The following is a 20568-nucleotide window of genomic DNA, read 5'->3' as shown; positions in this document are numbered from 1 at the left end:
ACTGATGGGGCTTCCCCAGTGGCTCAGTGGTAAAGAATCCACCTGCCAGTGCAGGAGACCTGGGTTCGATTCCTGGGTGGGGAAAATCCCCTGGAGGAGGAAATGGCAAACCACTCCAGTATCCTTGCCTGGAGGATCCCATGGACAGAGGAACCTGACGGGCTACAGTTCATGGGGTCACAAAGAGTCAGACACGACTGAGCGACTAAACCACCACCAGGGTAACTGATTGTATTACAAGCATGTAGTAGTTACATCTGTTGGAGAAAGGATAGCACATGGCTGCTCTCTTCTACATTCTCCTGACAAATCTCAACATTTAAAGTAATTACAGTTCAATAAAAAAAGAAATCTGAACATTGGTTGTGGCTTGGAAAAGGCCCTTCTTGGGTGTTTAATGAAATGAACTGTCTTGTTGGTAGTCGCTCTTATCACTCTCGTCTTGTCTTCTCCCTCCCGATGGTCCCCATACCTGCCTCACCACACTTTTCCCTGGGAAATTTGTCTTTAAGCATAACCCCACAGGTAAGGACATTTGAGGCACTGCCACTTTTTTGTTTAAAAATAAAAATGACAGAATTTCCTTCAGCTGCACATTACGCATTTCAAAGAAAGGTACGTCAAACCCAGTTCTGGTTGATCTATTTTAGCACGTGTACATATGTGTCAACCTGGTGAGGCTGTTATTTTCTGAATAGCGTTCCTCAGAAGTCGCGTTTGTCCAACATGTCTAATTTGCCGCCGACATCTGTCACACTCCACCTTTTATGTCTGTGACACAGAATTTCTAGGATGCATTAAGATGGGCATCAGGTTTTCTAAAACATCATACGGTCTCTAATCTCTTGTCTCCTCCCTCCACCCTCCTTTCTCTCTTTCTCTTTCTCACAGGGCTGATAGTCTACCTAGGAATGATGGGGGGCGCCTTCGTCCTGGGGGGCCTGGCTGATAAGCTGGGGAGGAAGCGAGTCCTCAGCATCTCCCTGGCCATCAATGCTTCCTTTGCCTCCCTCTCCTCCTTCGTACAGGGATATGGAGCTTTCCTCTTCTGCAGACTCATCTCAGGCATAGGGTACGTAATCACAGAGGTTCAGCCGGCCCCTCCTGCCCCCAGACCAGCGGTCCGTCCATCCTGGTACCTTGCCTCTGAGTGGTTCTCCAGAAAACCTTGAACTGAATTCTGCTTTTTAATTTTTGGCTGTATCTCATGGCATGTGGTGCCTCAGTTCCCCAACCAGGAGTCGAACCCACACCTCCTGCAGTGGAAGGCAGAGTCTTAACCACTGGACCACCAGGGAAGTTCCTGAATTTTGTGTGACTTCCAAGATACTGTGTTAAGGTTGAATCTTAGAAAGGGGAAAGGTTGCAAAGTCAGTGTATAAGGTCAAAAGAACCTAACGCTGCCTTAGGCTGGTCTTTTGAATTTACTGGGTTGTTTCACCACTTGGCCCAAGGGTGGGACAAGGCAACTGGGTTCCTGGTCTGACTGTGTTTAGTGTCTGACTTGGTTCTGCCTTTCTGGCGTTTTCTCTCTGCAGTATTGGGGGTGCTCTGCCCATCGTGTTCGCCTATTTTTCTGAATTCTTGTCCCGGGAGAAGCGAGGGGAGCATCTCAGTTGGCTGGGCATCTTCTGGATGGCTGGTGGCATCTACGCATCTGCCATGGCCTGGAGCATCATCCCGCACTACGGTGAGTGCAGAAAGCTTCAAAGGGCCGGGGGGCCTTTGTTCCCAGACACCTGCATCCGAACAGCGTTTCCTGTCCTCAGCCTTGATCCCACACTCTCATACACAGTTCCTGAGTACAACCTTGATCTTTCTAAAGAACTTCCAGCGCTGGAACACATTGCTAATTTCAGTACACGTCTGTCTGGAAATAATACAGTCTACCCTCCCTCTCTCCCTGACTCCTTCTCTCCTTTCCTCTCTTTTATTTGAAGGGATTTCAGCTTTCATCTCCAGCCCTCCTCCTCACAGCAAATTAGGCTCTATTCCCTTCTCCAGGGGATCTTCCTTAGCTAGAGATCGAACCTGGGTCTCCTGCATTGCAGGTGGATTCTTTATCATCTGAGCCACCCAGGAAGCCCTTTAAGGCAAACTTCATCTCCAGTTCTCCTCCTCACAATGAGTTAGGCTCAGTAACTCCTTTTTATAGATGGTGTAGCAGAGGCCAGGAAGTTGGTGACTCGGCCAGACTGATGACTTGGCCTTGGCATGACCTTGGATCCCCACGCCCCTCCTGCGCAGCGCAGTGCTCTCATGCGTTTTCCATTTTACTTCCTGCTGTCCCTCTTTTGGTTGCAGACATGGAGCAGCCCTTACAGACAGGGTCTTGGTTTCAGCCGAGACAATTTTATTATCTTGGTTAATTGCGAAAACTGGATTTTCTGGACAGAGACTTGGCAACATTAACTTCCACTGTTGGATTTTATTAAGAGTAAAGTAGGGAGAAGGCAGCAGTTTTGAATTTGATTATGCCTTTGGAGTATCCTGGGTAATGCCATTAACATCCTTCAAAATTATTTTTGGCAAACTACAGATCATGGGTGTAGGCTTTGCCATCATCTAGAATCCTGCAGACCACAGGGAAGAGGAGACAAACGCCCCTGAAGTTAACCAACACTTCTCCACCCATTCCCCTCCTTGGTGTGTGAGTGTGTGTGTGCGTGTGCATTTGTGTGTGCGTTTATTAAAGTACAGTTTATTTGCAATGTTGTGTTACTTTCAGGTGTACAGGAATGTGAGTTATTCTTTTTCCGATTCTTTCCCCATATAGTTTATTACAAAATATAAGGTATGGTTCCTATGCTATATAGTAGGTCCTTGCTTCTGCTAATGCTGCTAAGTCACTTCAGTCATGTCTGACTCTATGCAGCCCCATAGACGGCAGCCCATCAGGCAACTCCGTCCCTGGGATTCTCCAGGCAAGAACACTGGAGTGGGTTGCCATTTCCTTCTCCAATGCATGCAAGTGAAAAATGAAAGTGAAGTTGCTCAGTTGTGTCCAACTCCTAGTGACCCCATGGACTGCAGCCTACCAGGCTCCTCTGTCCGTGGGATTTTCCAGGCGAGAGTATTGGAGTGGGGTGCCACTGCCCTCTCTCACTTTGCCCTTTGGTAACTGTTAATTTGTTTTCTGTGTCTGTTAGTCTGTTTCTGTTTTGGAAATCAGTTCACGTGTATCATTTTTAGATTCTACATATAAATGGTATCATAGGATAATTGTCTTTCTCTGTCTTCACTTAGTCTGATAATCTCTGGATCCATCCATGGTGCTGCAAATGGCATTATTTTCTTATTTTTTATGGCTCAGTAATATTCCATAGTGTGGCTTCCTTGGTGGCTCAGTGGTAAAGAATCTGCCTGCAATATAGGAGCCTCTGGAGATGATGTGGGTTTGATTTCTGGGTGGGGAAAATACCCTGGAGGAGGGCATAACAACCCACTCCAGTATTCTTGCCTGGAGAATCCTATGGCCAGAGGAGCTTGGTGGGCTACAGTCCACAGGGTTGCAAAGAGTCAGACACAACTGGAGTGACTCAGCACGCATGCACGCAGCATTCCATAATATACATCACATGTTCTTCAGCCGTTCATCTGTCCCATGGACATTTAGGTTGCTTCCATGTCTTGGCTACTGTAAATGGTGCTGCTATGAACACTGGGGTGCATGTAGCTTTTTGAATTAGAATTTTCTGCAGATAATGCTCAGGAGTAGGATTGCAGGGTCATATGGTAATTCTATCTGTAGTTTTTTAGGGAACCTCTATACTGTTCTCCATAGGAGGATGTACCAATTTGCATCTCCACCAACAGCGTAGGAGGATTCCTTTTCCTCTTGGGATGCTTGTTTTAAACCTAAATCTTGCTGTTGTCTGTTCTGGGCTAATGGAGGCTTCGGCGTTATCTTTTTAAGAAGAAGCAATCTTCTTGGATTGGTGTAGTTAAGGCGATGCTGAGTATATTAACCTGAGAACCTGATCAACCCTGAAATCTCAGTGGTTTAATGCCAAAGATATTTTCCCCTCCTTCAAAGCTGGCTGGTCCTTCTGATCTGTGGGCAGCTCTGCTCCTCAGTAATCTTAGGGCTCGGGCTCCTCCCAGTGTGTGCTCTCCTCTCTTCAGAATGAGTCAGGAAAACAGCGTGGGCAGTTGCATGTGGGTGCTTTTGAAGGGCAGGAGAGGAAGTGGATCACATCCTCTTTGCTCACATCCCCTTGGCCCCAAATCTGTAATGTGACTGCACACTACGGCAGAGGACACCGGGCAGTGTAACCTAGCTGTGTGCCCTGAGGCTGGAGGAAATGGCTTTGAGACCATATCCCATCAGATTTTGTATTAGAAACAGAGAAAGAAATGTGAACAGAAACAATGAAATAAAGAGTTGACGTTTTCCAGATAATTCTGTTATCATAGGCAGTTCTCCCTGGAGAAGGGCATGGCAACCCACACCAGTAGTCTTGCCTGCAGAATCCCATGGACAAAGGAGCCTGGCAGGCTACAGTCCATCAGGTCACAGGTGGACACGGCTGAGGCGCCTAAGCACCCATGCAGGCAGTTTTTCATAATTTTAGATACAAAACTGTATTATTCTCCATATTAGGCTCTGCATTCTACCCTTCCCCCAAGGCACACTTTAATTATCCAGGCTGTTGGTTACATGGGTCCAAGGAATTGCTTTTGTCCTTGCTATTAATATAATATCATTTCCCCGGGTCATTGGTCCAAATGTGTTAACAGTAAGAAATTATTTCTACATATAAATTGAACTAGGAAAATTTGCTGGGAGGGGAACAAATAGATTCTGGATAAAAGCTAAGTCAAAATAGCGGGGCTCTGTAATTTGGAACAAGTCACCCTAGCTTGTCCAGGCTTGGTTCCTTCATCTATAAAATGAAGTGAGAAAGAAGCAAAGGGAATTGACTCTAGAGATCTGATCTGTGCCAGCCTTAACAGCCCGCAGTTCTTGGGATGCAAAGCATGTCGAGAAAATTTTGGAAATGATTCTAGTACTTGAGCTGGCTTCCCTCCAAGCTGCATTGGCAATTCTAGCCCTGTTTGCAGACTGCTTTTTCTGTAAGGGGACCGCCCCCACAACCAGCCAATGAGCAAAGGTTCTTGGCTTCACTCTGATTGGATCAGCTTAGGTCATATGCTCACCTCAGCCAATCACTAAACTCCAGAGGATGCCAGATACTGAGGGTTCGTATACTTCATTCCCCGTCCCTGGCATTGGGGGTGGGGTCAGTCCCACCCAAACCACAAATCTGCAACCCAGTGGAGAAGGACTGGAAAGATTTTGTGAGGTGGGTAGCAGCCTTCAGTAGTCGCTACAAACTGTGTCATTTTTTCTCTTCACTTTACACACTAACACGTTCCAGTGTCTGGGTGTCTGGTTTTAAAAGAAGCAATAAAATAATTCAGGTTGGGAACTTGCTGATCAAGACTGAAGGGGATGCCCATGGCAGAGGGGCCATAAGGCTGCTGGCTGATAGCAGGACTTATGCTTAAATATCCTACTCCAAATGGACGGGATATTTTCCTATTTGTATGCCTTTGTGGACTGCAAGGAGATCCAACCAGTCAACCCTAAAGGAAATCCGTCCTGGAATATTCTTTGGAAGGACTGATGCTGAAGCTGAAACTCCAATACTTTGGCCACTTGATGCGAAGAACTGACTCATTGGAAAAGACCCTGATGCTGGGAAAGATTGAAGGCAGGAGGAGAAGCGGGTGACAGAAAATGAGATGGTTGGATGGCATCACTGACTCGATGGACATGAGTTTGGGTAAACTCCAGGAGCTGGTGATGGACAGGGAAGCCTGGCATGCTGCAGTCCACGGGGTCACAAAGAGTCAGGCATGACTGAGTGACTGAACTGCACTGAACTGAGGCTTGTATGAAATCTGTGGCTTTTACATGCCATTTAAAAATGGCCTCTTGGATGATTAGGCTTGAAGGCTTGAAATGCACATTTACTTGAGGGCAAACCATCCTAGAAATATGGTAGACTAGAGTCACAGGGTAACAGGAGTGACTATTTATTTTAAGCCTCATTTTTACCAGGACCAGATGTTTTGTCCACAGTGAACCAGTTATTAGATGATATTTTTTAATAGACCCAAGACATTAATCCTCTAACATCGCCTCCTCTCAGCAGGGACAAAGGCAAGGGTGATCCAGAAAGGAGACTGAATGTTTGTACGTAGCTTGTACAAACCATTTAATTGCTTTTGCCGGAATGAAATGATGTGAGGTCTTGGCACCAGGAATTTGGGTGACGGAGTCATTAAGAAAGAAAATTACAAAGCTCAGAATGTTTTTCTGGGAAGTCATGGGCACAGCCCTGAAAAAAGTGGCTATATTATGGAAGATTAATTCCCACTGTAGTCAGCAGCACCAGCTGTTTGTGAGATCCTAATGGAGAAAAAGTAGGGCAAGCTAAAAGATCAGTGAACAAGACAATCCATGTCTCCAGATTAGCAGTTGTTCCATATATTTGGAAGCAGTTCGCTATTTAATTTTATTTAATTTAAGGCCCCAAAGATGTGCCTAATGAAGTGCAGGTTACTAAGTCACTGTAAAAACCAGAGAGGCATGAGGGAATAATGGATTTTGGATAATTCGCACAGATTATCATTAAGAAAAAAATATCTCTCTGAGGCAGGGTACTTTCTAAACATACCTGTTTCCTGTTCTTCTTCTCTTGTTACCCACCTGAGTTGGATGGCTATGTGGTTATTTCTAATTACGCCAGAATGGTTTTTGAACATGAGCTGAGAATGTGGAAATCTTCCTATGGTTTTGTCTTCCTCTTCCAGTTGTCACTCCCAGGAGAAAGGAAAGGCTTTTTAATTAAAATTAAAATAAACAAGCAAACCCCAGTGATATGGGAAGGAGGATGGGCTGTGCCTAAAGAGGTTGGATTCTGATTGAGAAGGCTGGGTGTGTTCTGTGTATTATGTTCTGTGGCCATTGTGTAAAAGTGGCCACAGTCCCCTGTTTTTCCACCTGGGATTCTCTCTGGCCAGTCCTTCACTCTGCAAATAGAGTTAGAAATATCTGCAGAAGCAAGAGATATTAGTTAGGAGTCTCTGGCAAGTACAACAAATTGAACTGCAGTGGTAAGTAATAGACTTCAAGACATAAACTTCCCACCTCTGGAGTTAGCCATTCAGTGTATTTTTCACGTAAATGGAATAGAGATTTTACAGTGGAATAATGTTTACCCTTTGAGCTTTAGAAATCACCATATTTGTTTATAAAGTTAGGTATTTTTAAGAAATGCTATTGAGGGACTTCCCTGGTGGTCTAGTGGTTAATACTGCCTTCCAATACAGGGGGTGCAGGTTTAATCCCTGGTTGGGTAGCGAAGATCCCACATGCCTTGAGGCCAAAAATCCAAAACATAAACAACAAAATTCTGGTAAAGAATTCACGGACAGTGCACGAGACCCCAGTTTGATTCCTGGGTTGGGAAGGTCCCCTGGAGAAGGAATAGCCTTCCCCCTGCTGTATTCATGGGCTTCCCTGGTGGCTCAAATGGTGAAGAATCCGCCTGCAATGGGGGAGCCCTGGATTTGATACCTGGGTTGGGAAGATCCCCTGGAGGAGTGCATGGCAATCCCCTGCAGTATTCTTGCCTGGGGAATCCCATGGGCAGAAGAACCTGGCAGTCTACGGTCCATGGGGTCGCAAAGAGTCGGACACGACAGAATGGCTAAGCACAGCACAAAAACCAGAAGAAATATTGTAACAAGTTCACTAAAGACTTTAAGAATGGTCCCCATCAAAAAAAAAAAAAAAAAAAAAAAAAGGGAACCTTAAAACCAAAACCAGAAATGCTGTTGGAATTGTCTTCAGAGGTTGTTTTGAATGGCGTGAGAGAAAAATAAACAGTTCTTTTGCTGATCTTTGCTGATATTCACCCATTTTACTCAACATCTTTGGCACTAAATGTCATGTAACTATTTCTAAACAAATCAAAGCTACCCTCAAAGAAGGTGAGTTATTATTGATTGCTGGGGAGGTTTCACACACAGTGAATCTGTGGGAGCACCATTAGCTGCATTCTACAGCTGTGAAAACTCACCAACACAATAACGATGTGAGAAAGCCAGGATCTGAACTCTGACCTGTGTGACTGCAGAAGTCCAGGCACTTTCCACTGTGTCACTGTTCCTTGAAAGAGGGACATTTGCTACTTATAAAGATGTTTGAAATAACGTTTTGTAGATTCTGAAGGCAATTTTCAAAAATGAGTTTTAGAAATACTTTGAATATAATGAAAGCTGAGTTGGAGCTAGTGACCTCTCTATTTCAATGATTATGAATTCATTTGAATGTAGAAACTCAGCTTCTTTAAAAAAAAAATTAGTGTTATGACTGACAGTGGTTTTCAAACTGTGGTCTTAAGCCCTGTGCTTTGGAACCACCCAGAGATGGTGTTGCTCTTTGACGTGGGTGAGAGTAATCCCCCATCAAAACCCTAGGTCACACAAGGCCCTGCTCGGGCTCTCCTTTGGCTCAGATGGTGAAGAATCTGCAGGAGATGCAGGTTTGATCCCTGCGTTGGGAGGATACCCTGGAGAGGGGCATGGCAGCCCACCTCAGTATTCTTACCTGGAGAATCCCATGGACAGAGGAGCCTGGCAGGCTACAGTCCATAGGGTTGCAAAGAGTCAGACAGGACCGAGGGACTAACACTTTCACTTTCCTGAAGGTCACTCTAAGACCAAGCGTCAGAGACACTCTGCTTTATTTCAATTGGAGTATAGTTGCTTTACAATGTTATGTTAGTTTCTGCTGTGCAATGAAGTGAATCAGCCATACATATTCACATATCCCCTCCTTCTTGAGCCTCCCTCCCACCACCACCGCATCCCACCCCTCTAGGTCATCACAGAGCGCTGAGCTGAGCTCCCTCTGCGATACAGAAGCTTCCCACTAGTTATCTATTTCTGCAGATGGTGACTGCAGCCACGAAATTAAAAGACGCTTACTCCTTGGAAGCAAAGTTATGACCAACATAGACAGCATATTCAAAAGCAGGGACATCACTTGGCCAACAAAGGTCCGTCTAGTCAAGGCTACGGTTTTTCCAGTAGTCACGTATGGATGTGAGAGTTGGACTATAAAGAAAACTGAGTACCGAAGAATTGATGCTTTTGAACTGTGATATTGGAGAAGACTCTTGAGAGTCCTGTGGACTGCAAGGAGATCCGATCAGTCCATCCTAAAGGAAATCAGTCAGTCCTGAATGTTCATTGGAAGAACTGATGTTGAAGCTGAAACTCTGATACTTTGGCCACCTGATGCAAAGAGCTGACTCATTTGAAAAGAGCCCGATGCTGGGAAAGATTGAAGGCAAGAGAAGAAGGGGATGACAGAGGATGAGATGGCTAGATGGCATCACTGACTCAATGGACATGAGTTTGGGTAAACTCCGTGAGTTGGTGATGGACAGGGAGGCCAGGTGCTGCGGTCCATAGGGTCGCAGAGAGTTGGACACGACTGAGCGACTGAACTGAACTGAGCGTGTATATGTCAGTACTCCTCTCCCAGTTCATCCACCCTCCCCTTTCCCCTCTGTGCCACTTGTCTGTCCTCTATGACTGGGTCTCTATTTCTGCCCTGTGAGCAGGCTCATTTGTACCATATTTCTAGACTGCACAAATGGGCATTAATGTACGATATCTGTTTTTCTCTTGTCTGACTTACTTCACTTGGTATGATGGACTCTAGGTCCATCAATATCAATACACATGACCCAGTTTCATTCCTTTTCATGGCTGAGTAGTAGTCCAGTATGGATCGCTAGTACTTCTTTAGGCATTCATTTGTCGACAGACGTTAGGTTGCTCCCACGTCCTGGCTGTTGTAACTAGTGCTGCGTGTCTGGCTGCTTCTTCACAGGCTGGGGCTTCAGCATGGGCAGCAGCTACCACTTCCACAGCTGGAGAGTGTTTGTCATCGTCTGTGCTCTGCCCTGCACCGTGTCCCTTGTGGCCCTGAAGTTCATGCCGGAGAGCCCGAGGTTTCTGCTGGAGGTGAGTCAGTGCCCCACCCCGTGCGAGGCTTGCTGTCCCGGTCTCTTGGTCCCAGGTCGGCTTTGACCTGGCCCGTCATTAAACCCGTCGTGATGGTGGCCTGCCCAGGATGCGAGGACTGCCAGAGCTGGAGGGACAGAGCTCACAGAGTGCAGAGCAGCGGCACTGCTTCCCGAGTCTGGGTGGGGCTGGAGGGCACCCTCTTGAAGATGCTTCCGGTACCCATGCTCCCCAGAGGTCCTGATGACCTTCAGAGCTGCATGAGTGGGACTTCCCTGGCAGTCCAGTGGTCCTCTCCAACGTGCTTCCACTGCAGGAGGCACTGGTTCAATCCCCGGGCAGGGAACTAACATCCACATGGTTTGAGGCAGAAAACAAAACAAAACAAAACAAAAAATGCCCAAAACAAAAAACAAAAAGCCGCATGGAGTTTTTTCCATGTTACAGCAGTGACCTGGGTTGTCGATCTTTCTCTGCTCCCCAGCCCTTCAAGACTCTTGTCTTTGCAGGACCTCTCTCCTCCAGAAGGCTGCTCCCACAGTCCTGTGAGGTTTCCAGCTGGATGGTGGTGGTGGTGGAGGCTTGCAGCGGTCAGACGGGCAGGGCTGGTGGAAGGGCAACAGGACTCCAAGGCTCTTACAGCCCCAGTCCTCAGAGTCCACTCACTAGCTTCCTTCTGACTTTCTGCAGACTTTCCTGTTGAATGTCTTCTTTCATCCCATTGATCAGGGGCAGATGCAGCAAAAAGTTTTTTTTTTTTTTAATCCAAGCATGTCTCAGAAGCTTTGATGTGTATTAGCTCTCTAGGACTGCTGTAACAAAGCTACACAAACTGAGTGTCTCAGAGTCACAGAAATTTGTTGTCTCCCAGACCTGTTGGCTAAAAGTGCCAAATCAAGGTGTTGGCAGGGCCACACTCCCTCAGAAGTCCTTAGGGCAGAGGTCCCCAACCCCTGGAACCTAGTGCCTGGTGATCTGAGGTGGAGCTGATGTAGTGATAACAGAAATAAAGTGCACAATAAATGAAATGCACCTGAATCCTCCCCAAACCATCCTCTGCATCCTGGTCCATGGAGAAATTGTTTTCCATGACACAGGTCCCTGGTGCCAAAATGGTTGGGGGCCACTGCCGTAGGTCAACCTTCCCTTTGCCTCTTCCAGCTTCTGGGTGGGTTGCTTACATTTAGGGTGGTCCTTGGCTTGCAGCTCTTTCACTCCAATCTGTCTTTGTCACCACAAAGTATTCTCTCTGAGTGCCTCTAGGTCTTCACTTGGGCTTCTTCTTATAAGGACACCAATCATGTTGGATTAGGGGCCCATCCTACCCCAGTATGACCTCATCTTAATTACATCTGCAGCAACCCTACTTCTAAATAAAGTCACCTTCTGGGGACACTGAGGGCTAGAACTCCAACATATGGAAGTGGTGTGGGGGACACAATTGAACCTGTTATATGTTGGGTCTTGGCTTTAGTCGTCCAGAGAGGATCACGGCTTCCACCTGCAGTCTATTCAGCCTAAAATCTACAAGTGGTTACTTACAGCCTATGATGATAATAATACCCAGCATTTACACCTCGAAGGCACAGCCTGATTACCCTTCCAGGATGGGCTGCGACAGAAGCTTGTCCTGGTTTTTCACAAGCCACAGATTGTAACGTATCCATGGCCAACGGCCTAAGACGTGGGCATCAGCACCCTGTTGTCTTGGTTGGGTTTTCCACCTCTAATTAGCAAAGGATTGTTCATGTCTCTCTCCTTGGTTTTACCAGATGGGCAAACACGATGAAGCCTGGATGATTCTCAAGCACGTGCATGACACCAACATGAGGGCCAAGGGGGCCCCGGAGAAGGTGTTCACGGTGAGTGTGTGGTCACCTGTGCCAGCCAGAGGGGGCCTCTCCTCTTCACTGTTTTGGTTTGCTAAAAAATAATTTTACTGCATAAGCACATCACGGAAAATTTGTCAAAAAGGAAATAAAGCCCTGGATATTCTGCATCATATTACTGCATCATAATTATTTTTTGTGTTTTGATGGATTCCTTCTTGGTACCACTAATTACTCAAAAATAGCAAAGGAAAAAACTAGCTGTATTCGTATGGAGATAGCCAGATGTACCTATATTTACATATAAATATATATGATTTAAGAGCACTCATAGACATTCTACATGTGTCTAATAGTATTCAGAATCATCCTTTTTAAAAAAAATATTTATTTTAATTGGAGGCTAATTACAGTATTGTGGTGGTTTTGCCATACATGGACATGAGTCTGCCATGGGTGTACACTGTGTCCCTTGTCCCAAACCCCCCTCCTACCTACCTCCCCACCCCGTCCCTCTGGGGTGTCCCTGGGCACTGGCTTGGAAGGCTCCGTTTCATGCATTGAACTTGGACTGGTCATCTATTTCACATACACATGTTTCAGTGCTATTCTCTCAAATCATCCCACCCTCGCTTTCTCCCACAGAGTCCAAAAGTCTGTTCTTTACATCTGTGTCCCTTTCCCTGTCTTGCATACAGAGTCGTTGTTACCATCTTTCTAAATTCCATGCGTTAACCTACTGTATTGGTGTTTTTCTTTATGGCTTACTTCACTCTGTATAATAGGCTCCGATTTCATCCGCCTCATCAGAACTGACTCAAATGCATTCTTTTTTATAGCTGAGTAATATTTCATTGTGTATACGTACCACAACTTTCTATCTATTCGTCTGCTGATGGACATCTAGGTTGCTTCCATGTCCTGGCTATTATAAACAGTGCTGCGATGAACATTGGGGTACACGTGTCTCTTTCAGTTCTGGAATTCTGGTTTCCTCAGTGTGTATGCCCAGCAGTGGGATTGCTGGGTCATAAGGCAGTTCTGTTTCCAGTTTTTTAAGGAATCTCCACACTGTTCTCTATAGTGCCTGTACCAGTTTGCATTCCCACCAACAGTGTAAGAGGGTTCCCTTTTCTCCACACCCTCTCCAGCATTTATTGTTTGTAGACTTTTGGATAGCAGCCTTTCTGACCAGCATGAGATGGTATCTCATTATGATTTGCATTTCTCTGATAATGAGTGATGTTGAGCATCTTTTCATGTGTTTGTTAGCCATCTGTATGTCTTCTTTGGAGAAATGTCTGTTTAGTTCTTTGGCCTCTTTTTTTGATTGGGTCATTTATTTTTCTGGTATGGAGTTGCATGAGCTGCTTGTATATTTTGGAGATTAATTCTTTATCAGTTGTTTCATTTGCTATTATTTTCTCCCATTCTGAAGGCTACCTTTTCACCTTGCTTATAGTTTCCTTCAGTGTGCAAAAGCTTTTAAGTTTAATTAGGTCCTGTTTGTTTATTTTTGGTTTTATTTCCATTACTCTGGGAGGTGGGTCATAGAGGATCTTGCTGTGATTTATGTCAGAGAGTGTTCTGCCTATGCTTTCCTCTAGGAGTTTTATGGTATAACATTTAGCTTAAACTTTTCTTATACATGTGTATGTGTTAATCATTCAGTTGTGCCCAACTCTGTGCGACTGCATGGACTGAAGGGGCACAGAGGATTGACCTCTCAGAGTACAGGGTCTCCTCCTTCCTTCTCTCCACCCCTCTCCTCTTTTCTCCCTCTTTAGTTCCCTCCCCTCCCCTATCCTCTCTGTGGAATTAAACACATTTTTCTCCTTGACTCATGCAAAGAAGTTTATGTCTTTTGAGTTTGAGCCCTTTTCCCAAGAATTTTCCCACATGTGAAGCAGTTTATTAATATGCGGTATTTATTCCACAATAACCCTGAACTCTCCTAAGAGGAATCTTTGGGTAGATTCAGTTCAGTTCAGTTCAGTCGCTCAGTCGTGTCCGACTCTTTGCGATCCCATGAATCGCAGCACGCCAGGCCTCTCTGTCCATCACCAACTCCTGGAGTTCACTCAAACTCACGTCCGTCGAGTCAGTGATGCCATCCAGCCATCTCATCCTCTGTCGTCCCCTTCTCCTCCTGCCCCCAATCCCTCCCAGCATCAGAGTGTTTTCCAATGAGTCGACTCTTCGCATGAGGTGGCCAAAGGACTGGAGTTTCAGCTTTAGCATCAGTCCTTCCAATGAACACCCAGGACTGATCTCCTTTAGAATGGACTGGTTGGATCTCCTTGCAGTCCAAGGGCCTCTCAAGAGTCTTCTCCAACACCACAGTTCAAAAGCATCAATTCTTGGGCACTCAGCTTTCTTCACAGTCCAACTCTCACTGTCCTCTTCATTTGTGTGTCTGTCCCTATAACTATAAATCTCCCTGACCTTCCACCTCTGTATAAATCTCCTTGACCTTCCACCTCTGTCTTGCCCTGCTTGTCCCATGCAGGACCTTACAAACCGTGGTTTTCCTAAGGTTGCCTCTGGAAGGATCACTTCTAAACTAACCACAGATTGATACTTTGTATGAAACAAATAACTAATGAACACCTGCTATGTAGCACAGGGAAGGCTACTTAATGCACTGTGGAGACTTGAATGGGAAGGAAGTCCAAAAAAGAGGGGACATATGTGTATGTGTGACTTCCCAGGTGGTGCTAGTGGTAAAGAATCCACCTGCAATGCAGGAGCTGCAGAAGGCTCGGGTTTGATCCCTGGGTTGGGAAGATCCCCTGGTGGAGGGCACGGCAAACTATTCCAGTATTCTTGCCTAGAGAATCCCATGGACAGAGAAGCCTGGTGGGCTACAGTCCATAGGGTTGCAGCGTCAGACGTGACTGAAGGGACTTCGCGTGCACGTGACTGATTCATTTTGCTTTATAGTAGAAACTAATACAACATTGTAAATCAACTGTTCTCCAATAAAAATTAAAAAAAAAAACAACCGCAGGGTTGCCTGACTGGGACCCCTTTTTAGAGAAGTGGTCTGACTTTCTCTTTTTAACAACCCATTCTAACGTAAACAGTTTACTTTTAAGAAATGAGATCTTTCTTGGCCTGAAAATCAATCAAAACTCCAAATTCCAAAGGTGAAACTGAGCCCTTCCTTCAGGACTAGAATTCCTCATTTCAGGAAGGGTGTGCATGCCCCAGAAGAAAGCTCAGGCAGGAATCAGTGAGCAGAGGGCTCTGAGACCTGGAATTTTGTCTTTCTCCAACAGGCATGCCAGTCACCAAATCCTTGGGCATAAACTCTGTTTTTAGTAGTTTCCACCCCTCCACAGGAAAAGGGAATTAGAAAGGTTATGGACTCAGTATTTCCATAACTGATGCTAGAAGCTCAGCTTCTCTGTACACAAGGGCAGAATCGAATCTCAGAGACAGTTTTGGATGAAGTAGAAATGAATAGCTTTATTGCTTCGTCAGGAAAGGGTGGGGGGCCACAGCACGCTAATGCCCTCAGAAATGTGTGTCCCAACTTGGGGAAGATAGTGAGAAGTTTCATAGTAATTGCTCAAAGAGGATGTGATCAGCTCATGGACGTGCTTCTCATGGGTGATGGGTTGGTGGTGAGTTAAGTAGGAGTCAGCATCATCAACCTTCAGGTCTAACTAGTCTGGGGTCTACATGCTTGTGGGCAGCATATCGTCATTAATAGTTAACTTCTCTCACCTGGAGGGGATTTCAGGATCTGTAAAACAGCTCAAAGATACTATGTGTATCCACTGATGTGGAAACAGGACCTTGCTCCAAGGCCGCACTATTGTTTCTCCCTGATCTCTCATCCCTTCCCTAATTAACGACTGCTTGGAACTGCCCATTGGAACTCAGGGAAGGTCATGGAGGCTGAATGAAGGCTCTTTCCTGTAATCAAAGAAATGGGGGACACAGAAAGGCCTTATGCCCAGGAGCCCCACAGGGTCCTGCATGGTTTCTTGCTGACTTGATGATCCTAATTATGTAGGAGTGGATGACTGGATGGGGCAGGGAAAAAGGGAAAAACAAATGACTGGAAAGTGTTATAGCCTCAGACTGCTGGGCTGTGGCTGGAGTCGGACGTGAATACTCAGCCCCACTGGCTGGGGTCACCTGCTCTGCTCCTGTGTGCTCCTCTCCGTGCATGTGTCACAGTGAATGTACTCAGTGGCCTTGAGGAAGAGCATCGGGCAGGCTGGACTCAGTGCCCGTGGGAAGCCCTGGGTGTGGCCCTCCTCTCTCTGCCTTTGAGCTGATGGGCTTCAGGATATAACAGCGCCAGATTATGGCACCTCGGCGTATTATATCTCATAAGGTGAAGGAGTTGGAGAGAACAGCAGAAGCAGAAACGTTACTCTGACCTCCCCTTGCTCCCCCTTCTTCCCTGAAACAGGCCATAAATCTCCCACATGAAAGATGCTTTCCCTGAACCAGGAGGAAAGAAGACGTTGTTCTCAAGAGCTATGGCCGTTGTCCCTCAGATGAAGAGGGCTATATAAGCAAACCCTGTTAAACAAACCCTTATCATCCTAATTACTTCTTCACCATTATTCACCCAAATCCCTTTGTTTTGTCTGTTCCTCACAAATTTACTGTTTCTAAGGCTTCTCTGGTGGCTCAGATAGTAAAGAATCTGCCTGCAATGCAGGAGACCTGGGTTCCATCCCTGAGTCAGGAAGATCTCCTGGAGAAGGGCACGGCAACCCACTCCAGTATTCTTGCCTGGAGAATCCCATGGACAGAGCAGCCTAGTGGCTTATTGTCCATAGGGTCACAAAGAGTTGGACGTGACTGAGCAAGTAACACACACACACACACACACACACACACACACACACACACACACAGAGTATAAAAGCTTCCTGCACTGGTCACTTCTTCGGGACTTCATTCTCTTGTGAAGACTCCCGCAGATACGTAAAAATTTAGTAAAACGTGGGTCCCTTACTCCTGCTAATCTTTTCCAGCTGTGCTGTCTCAGTCGCAGCACTCGGAATCTTTCAGTTGAAGAATCTAGATCCATGACCGGGGATCAAACTCAGGCCCCCTGCATTGTGAGCGCACAATCTTAGCCACTGAACCCCCAGGGAAGTCTCTACTCCTGTTAAATCTGTCTTTGCTAGTTTAGCTTCCAGACCCAGTCAGGGAGTCTAGGATGGTAGAGGAGAAATTTTTCCTCCCTTACAGGGCCCTGGCTTCACCAGCCCTGTTTGCTGCCTCACAAGCTTCCAAAATGTGCCCTGGGCAGGTGTCCCTAGGACACCTTTGCAAAGGAGAGGTGTTGAAATATTCCCTTGAGAACTGCTGTTCTGCATGACTGGGGGTTGGGGGGGACACGGGTCATATTATAGTTTAGACCAAAGGAAAGCCAAGCATCCTACTTAATCGTAAATTAGAGTAATTGTGCTTGCAGCTGTCAACACACCACTCCCAAATCCCTAGGGAATAGGGTGTTATTTTCCCCAAGAGGAAAGCAAAGACAAAATTTGCATTTTTTTGATGGTACCACAAGGCACATGGGATCTTAGTTCCTCTACCAGGGATGGAATCCAACAGAGCCCACTGCAGGAGAAGCATGGAGTATTAACTACCAGACCGCAAGGGAAGTCCCATTGAATGTGAATCGTAACGTGTTTCCTGATTTGGGATCAACTTTCCCCTGGTGGCTCGGATGGTAAAGAATCCACCAGCAATGCAGGAGACCTGGGTTCAATCCCTGCATGGGGAAGATCCCCTAGAGAAGGGACTGGCAGCCCACGTAAGTAGTCTTGCCTGGAGAATGCCATGGACAGGGCAGTCTGGTGATTACAGTCCATAGGGTCGCAAAGAGTCAGACATGACCGAGCAACTGACACTTTCCCAACACTTCCACTCGGCCTCTTTTGGCTTCAGCTGTGTTCTTGCCTCGCCTGGGTCATCTAATAACAGGAAGATCAGCTCCAGCCTAGAGGCCCTTGATGCGGGCCAGCTGGGCTCCCTCTCCTGTGTCCCTGTCTGGACCCAGGCAGTAGTGCGATTGCAAAGGCCCCACCCCTGGGAATGGCAGCGCCAGCTCGGGAGGCTCTGGTGTGCTTATACACCTGCAGTTTTAGGAAGAGCACCTATGCTTTTGCTAGGTTCTCTAAGGGGTATCCAGCCCAGTCAAGAGTTTAAGAACCACTGTGTTCAAGCTTTAGAAAAATGAAGCCGCGCCATCCTGGGCTTGGTGCTGGGGAATTAAAGAACCACTTGTTTCTATTTCAGTGACTGCATTTCCTGTGTGATATTCAGCCTCACTTCTCTCTCTCTTCCTTTGTCTCTTTATATCCTCAGTCCCTTGGTTGAAGAAAGAATGGGAGACGCTCTTATGACTAAAGCCTTTTCTCCCCAGAAGAAAGACTTATTGGAAGAGGTGCTAGAAACTGTTTTTGAATTTTTCGAGTAGGCTCTTCCATTTTCTTCTGATTTGGTCTGTGAGCATAGACCTTGATAACTTGGCTAAGAGTCTGTGTGGTCAGAAATCTTCTTAACATGACTGTTAGTTATAGAATTCAGTGGTTGTCTTACACATTGATTAAACTGAAAATCACTGTCTTAATGAGTCAGGATTACTCCTTGGAGCTGTCTGCTGATACTGGACAAATGGACACTTTCCAGGGCTCTTGTGTTGCTGAGTCCAAGCTTGGTCTGCTCACCACACGACAGGCCAATAAATCGAGAGAGGAGGTGTTGAGGCAAGGAAGAGAGACTTTATTTGGAAAGTTGGGTGTCCAAGAAGATGGTGGACTATCATCTTATTGGGGTCTGGGTGCTAGTTTCTTTTACAGAATAGAGACAGAGAGGAGATGAGGAAGTAAAGTAAAAAGGCCATAAATCTTGCAAAATATCACCTGGCTCGGCCAGCCTCTGGGGGTGGGGGGATGTGTTCATTTCTTCTTTCCTGCAGCCATCCACAGGTGGGCAGGGTCGTGGTGTTTCCCTGTGAGCTGAACAAAGACACTTTAGTTTAATAGTTTAAAGTCAGTAGAGGGGTGGGCTTTCCAGCTGGCTGTCGTGGTAAAGAATCCACTTACCAATGCAGGAGGTGAAAGAGATGAAGTTTCCATCAGTGGGTCATGAAGATCCCCTGGAGAAGGAAATGGCAACCACTCCGGTATTCTTGTCTGGAGAATTCCATGGACAGAGGATCCTGGTCAGCTATAGTCCATAGGGTCACAAAGAGTTGGACATGACTGAAGCAACCTAGTATGCATGTAGAGGGGCAGAGTTCCCCAAGCAGGGAAAGCTTACAGCTGTAGACAGCATCCTTTTAGTAACAAAAGCCACAGAAAGCAAAGGTTAAAGAAACATATCCAATATGAAGTCAGATTCTGTTCTTCCCTGTTACACACAGCCTTATTCCCACTTCCTATCTCTTTGATTTCCAACAGAAAAACCAGGGGTAGCAAGGAAGACCTAATTTCTCTTTTTAAAAAGTGAAATAAAGTTGCTCAGTCATGTCCGACTTTTGTGACCCCATGCACGTAGCCTACCAGACTCCTGTGTCCATGGGATTTTCCAGATAAGAGGACTGGAGTGGGTTGCCATTTCCTTCTCCAGGGGATTTTCATGACCCAGGGATGGAACCCATGTCTCCCACATTGTAGGCAGATGCTTTACCATCTGAGCCACCAGAGAAGCCCCTTTACAAACAAACTGAGGTACAGTTGGCGTGTAACACTGTGTTGGTTTCAGGTGTTCTGTACAATGATTCGGTGTTTGTATACATCGCAAAATGATCAGCACAATAAGTCTCAGTACCATCTGTCACCACACAGTTACAAGATGTTTTTTCTTGTGCTGAGGACTCAAGATTTACTTTCTTAGCAACTTTCAAATAATGAATATAGAGTATTATTAACTATTATCAAACCAGTCCATCCTAAAGGAAATCAGTCCTGAATATTCATTGGAAGGACTGATGCTGAAGCTAAAACTCCTATACTTTGGCCACCCGGTGCAAAGAACTGACTCATTGGAAGAGACCCTGATGCTGGGAAAGATTGAAGGCAGGAGGAGAAGGGGATGACAGAGGATGAGATGGTTGGATGGCATCACTGACTCAATGGATGTGAGTCTGAATAAACTCCGGGAGTTGATGAGGGACAGGGAGGCCTGGCGTGCTGCAGTCCCTGGGGTCGCAGAGTCGGACACAACTGAGCGACTGAACTGAACTGAACGGAACTGCTGTCACCTTGCTCTACGTTACATCCCAGGACTTACTTTATAGCTGCAAGTTTGTATCTTTCGACCCCTTTCTCCTGTTTTGTCCAACCTTCCCACACCCCTCCCCTCTGGAAACCACCAATCTGTTCTCTCTGTCTATGAGCTTGGTTTTCTGTTTTTGTTTGGTTTGGTTGATTCTCCAAATATAAGTGGGATCATGCAGTACTTGTCTTTCTCCATCTGATTTATTTCACTTGCCATAACGTCCTCAAGGTCCACCCACGTTGTTGCAAATGGCAAGATTTTATATTTTATGGTTGGTTAGTATTCCTGTGTGTGTGTGTGTGTGTGTGTGTGTGTGTGTGTGTGTGTGTGTATCACATCTTCTTTATCCTTTCACTTATCAATGGCCACTTGGGTTGTCTCCATATCTTCAGCTTTATAATAATACTGCAGTGAAGATGGGAGC

At 46.0% G+C, this 20568-nt stretch overlaps 1 protein-coding gene across 5 annotated transcripts in view; it reads left to right on the top strand.

Moving 5' to 3' along the window:
* The window catches only part of SV2B (synaptic vesicle glycoprotein 2B), a 243612-nt gene that overhangs the window by 183952 nt on the left and 39092 nt on the right, over positions 1-20568 (top strand). For all 5 annotated transcript variants that reach the window (XM_060401999.1, XM_012098413.4, XM_060402000.1 and 2 more), the window contains exons 3-6: positions 892-1072; positions 1539-1690; positions 9917-10050; positions 11823-11912. In XM_060401999.1, coding sequence (XP_060257982.1) covers positions 892-1072; positions 1539-1690; positions 9917-10050; positions 11823-11912 — 557 coding nt within the window. The remainder of the gene's footprint in view (positions 1-891; positions 1073-1538; positions 1691-9916; positions 10051-11822; positions 11913-20568) is intronic.

This window comes from Ovis aries, chromosome 18 (assembly GCF_016772045.2).
Source record: "Ovis aries strain OAR_USU_Benz2616 breed Rambouillet chromosome 18, ARS-UI_Ramb_v3.0, whole genome shotgun sequence".
Lineage (NCBI taxonomy): Eukaryota > Metazoa > Chordata > Mammalia > Artiodactyla > Bovidae > Ovis > Ovis aries.
The sequence above is the reverse complement of the archived record's forward strand: the minus strand, read 5'-3'. Positions and strand labels throughout refer to the sequence as shown.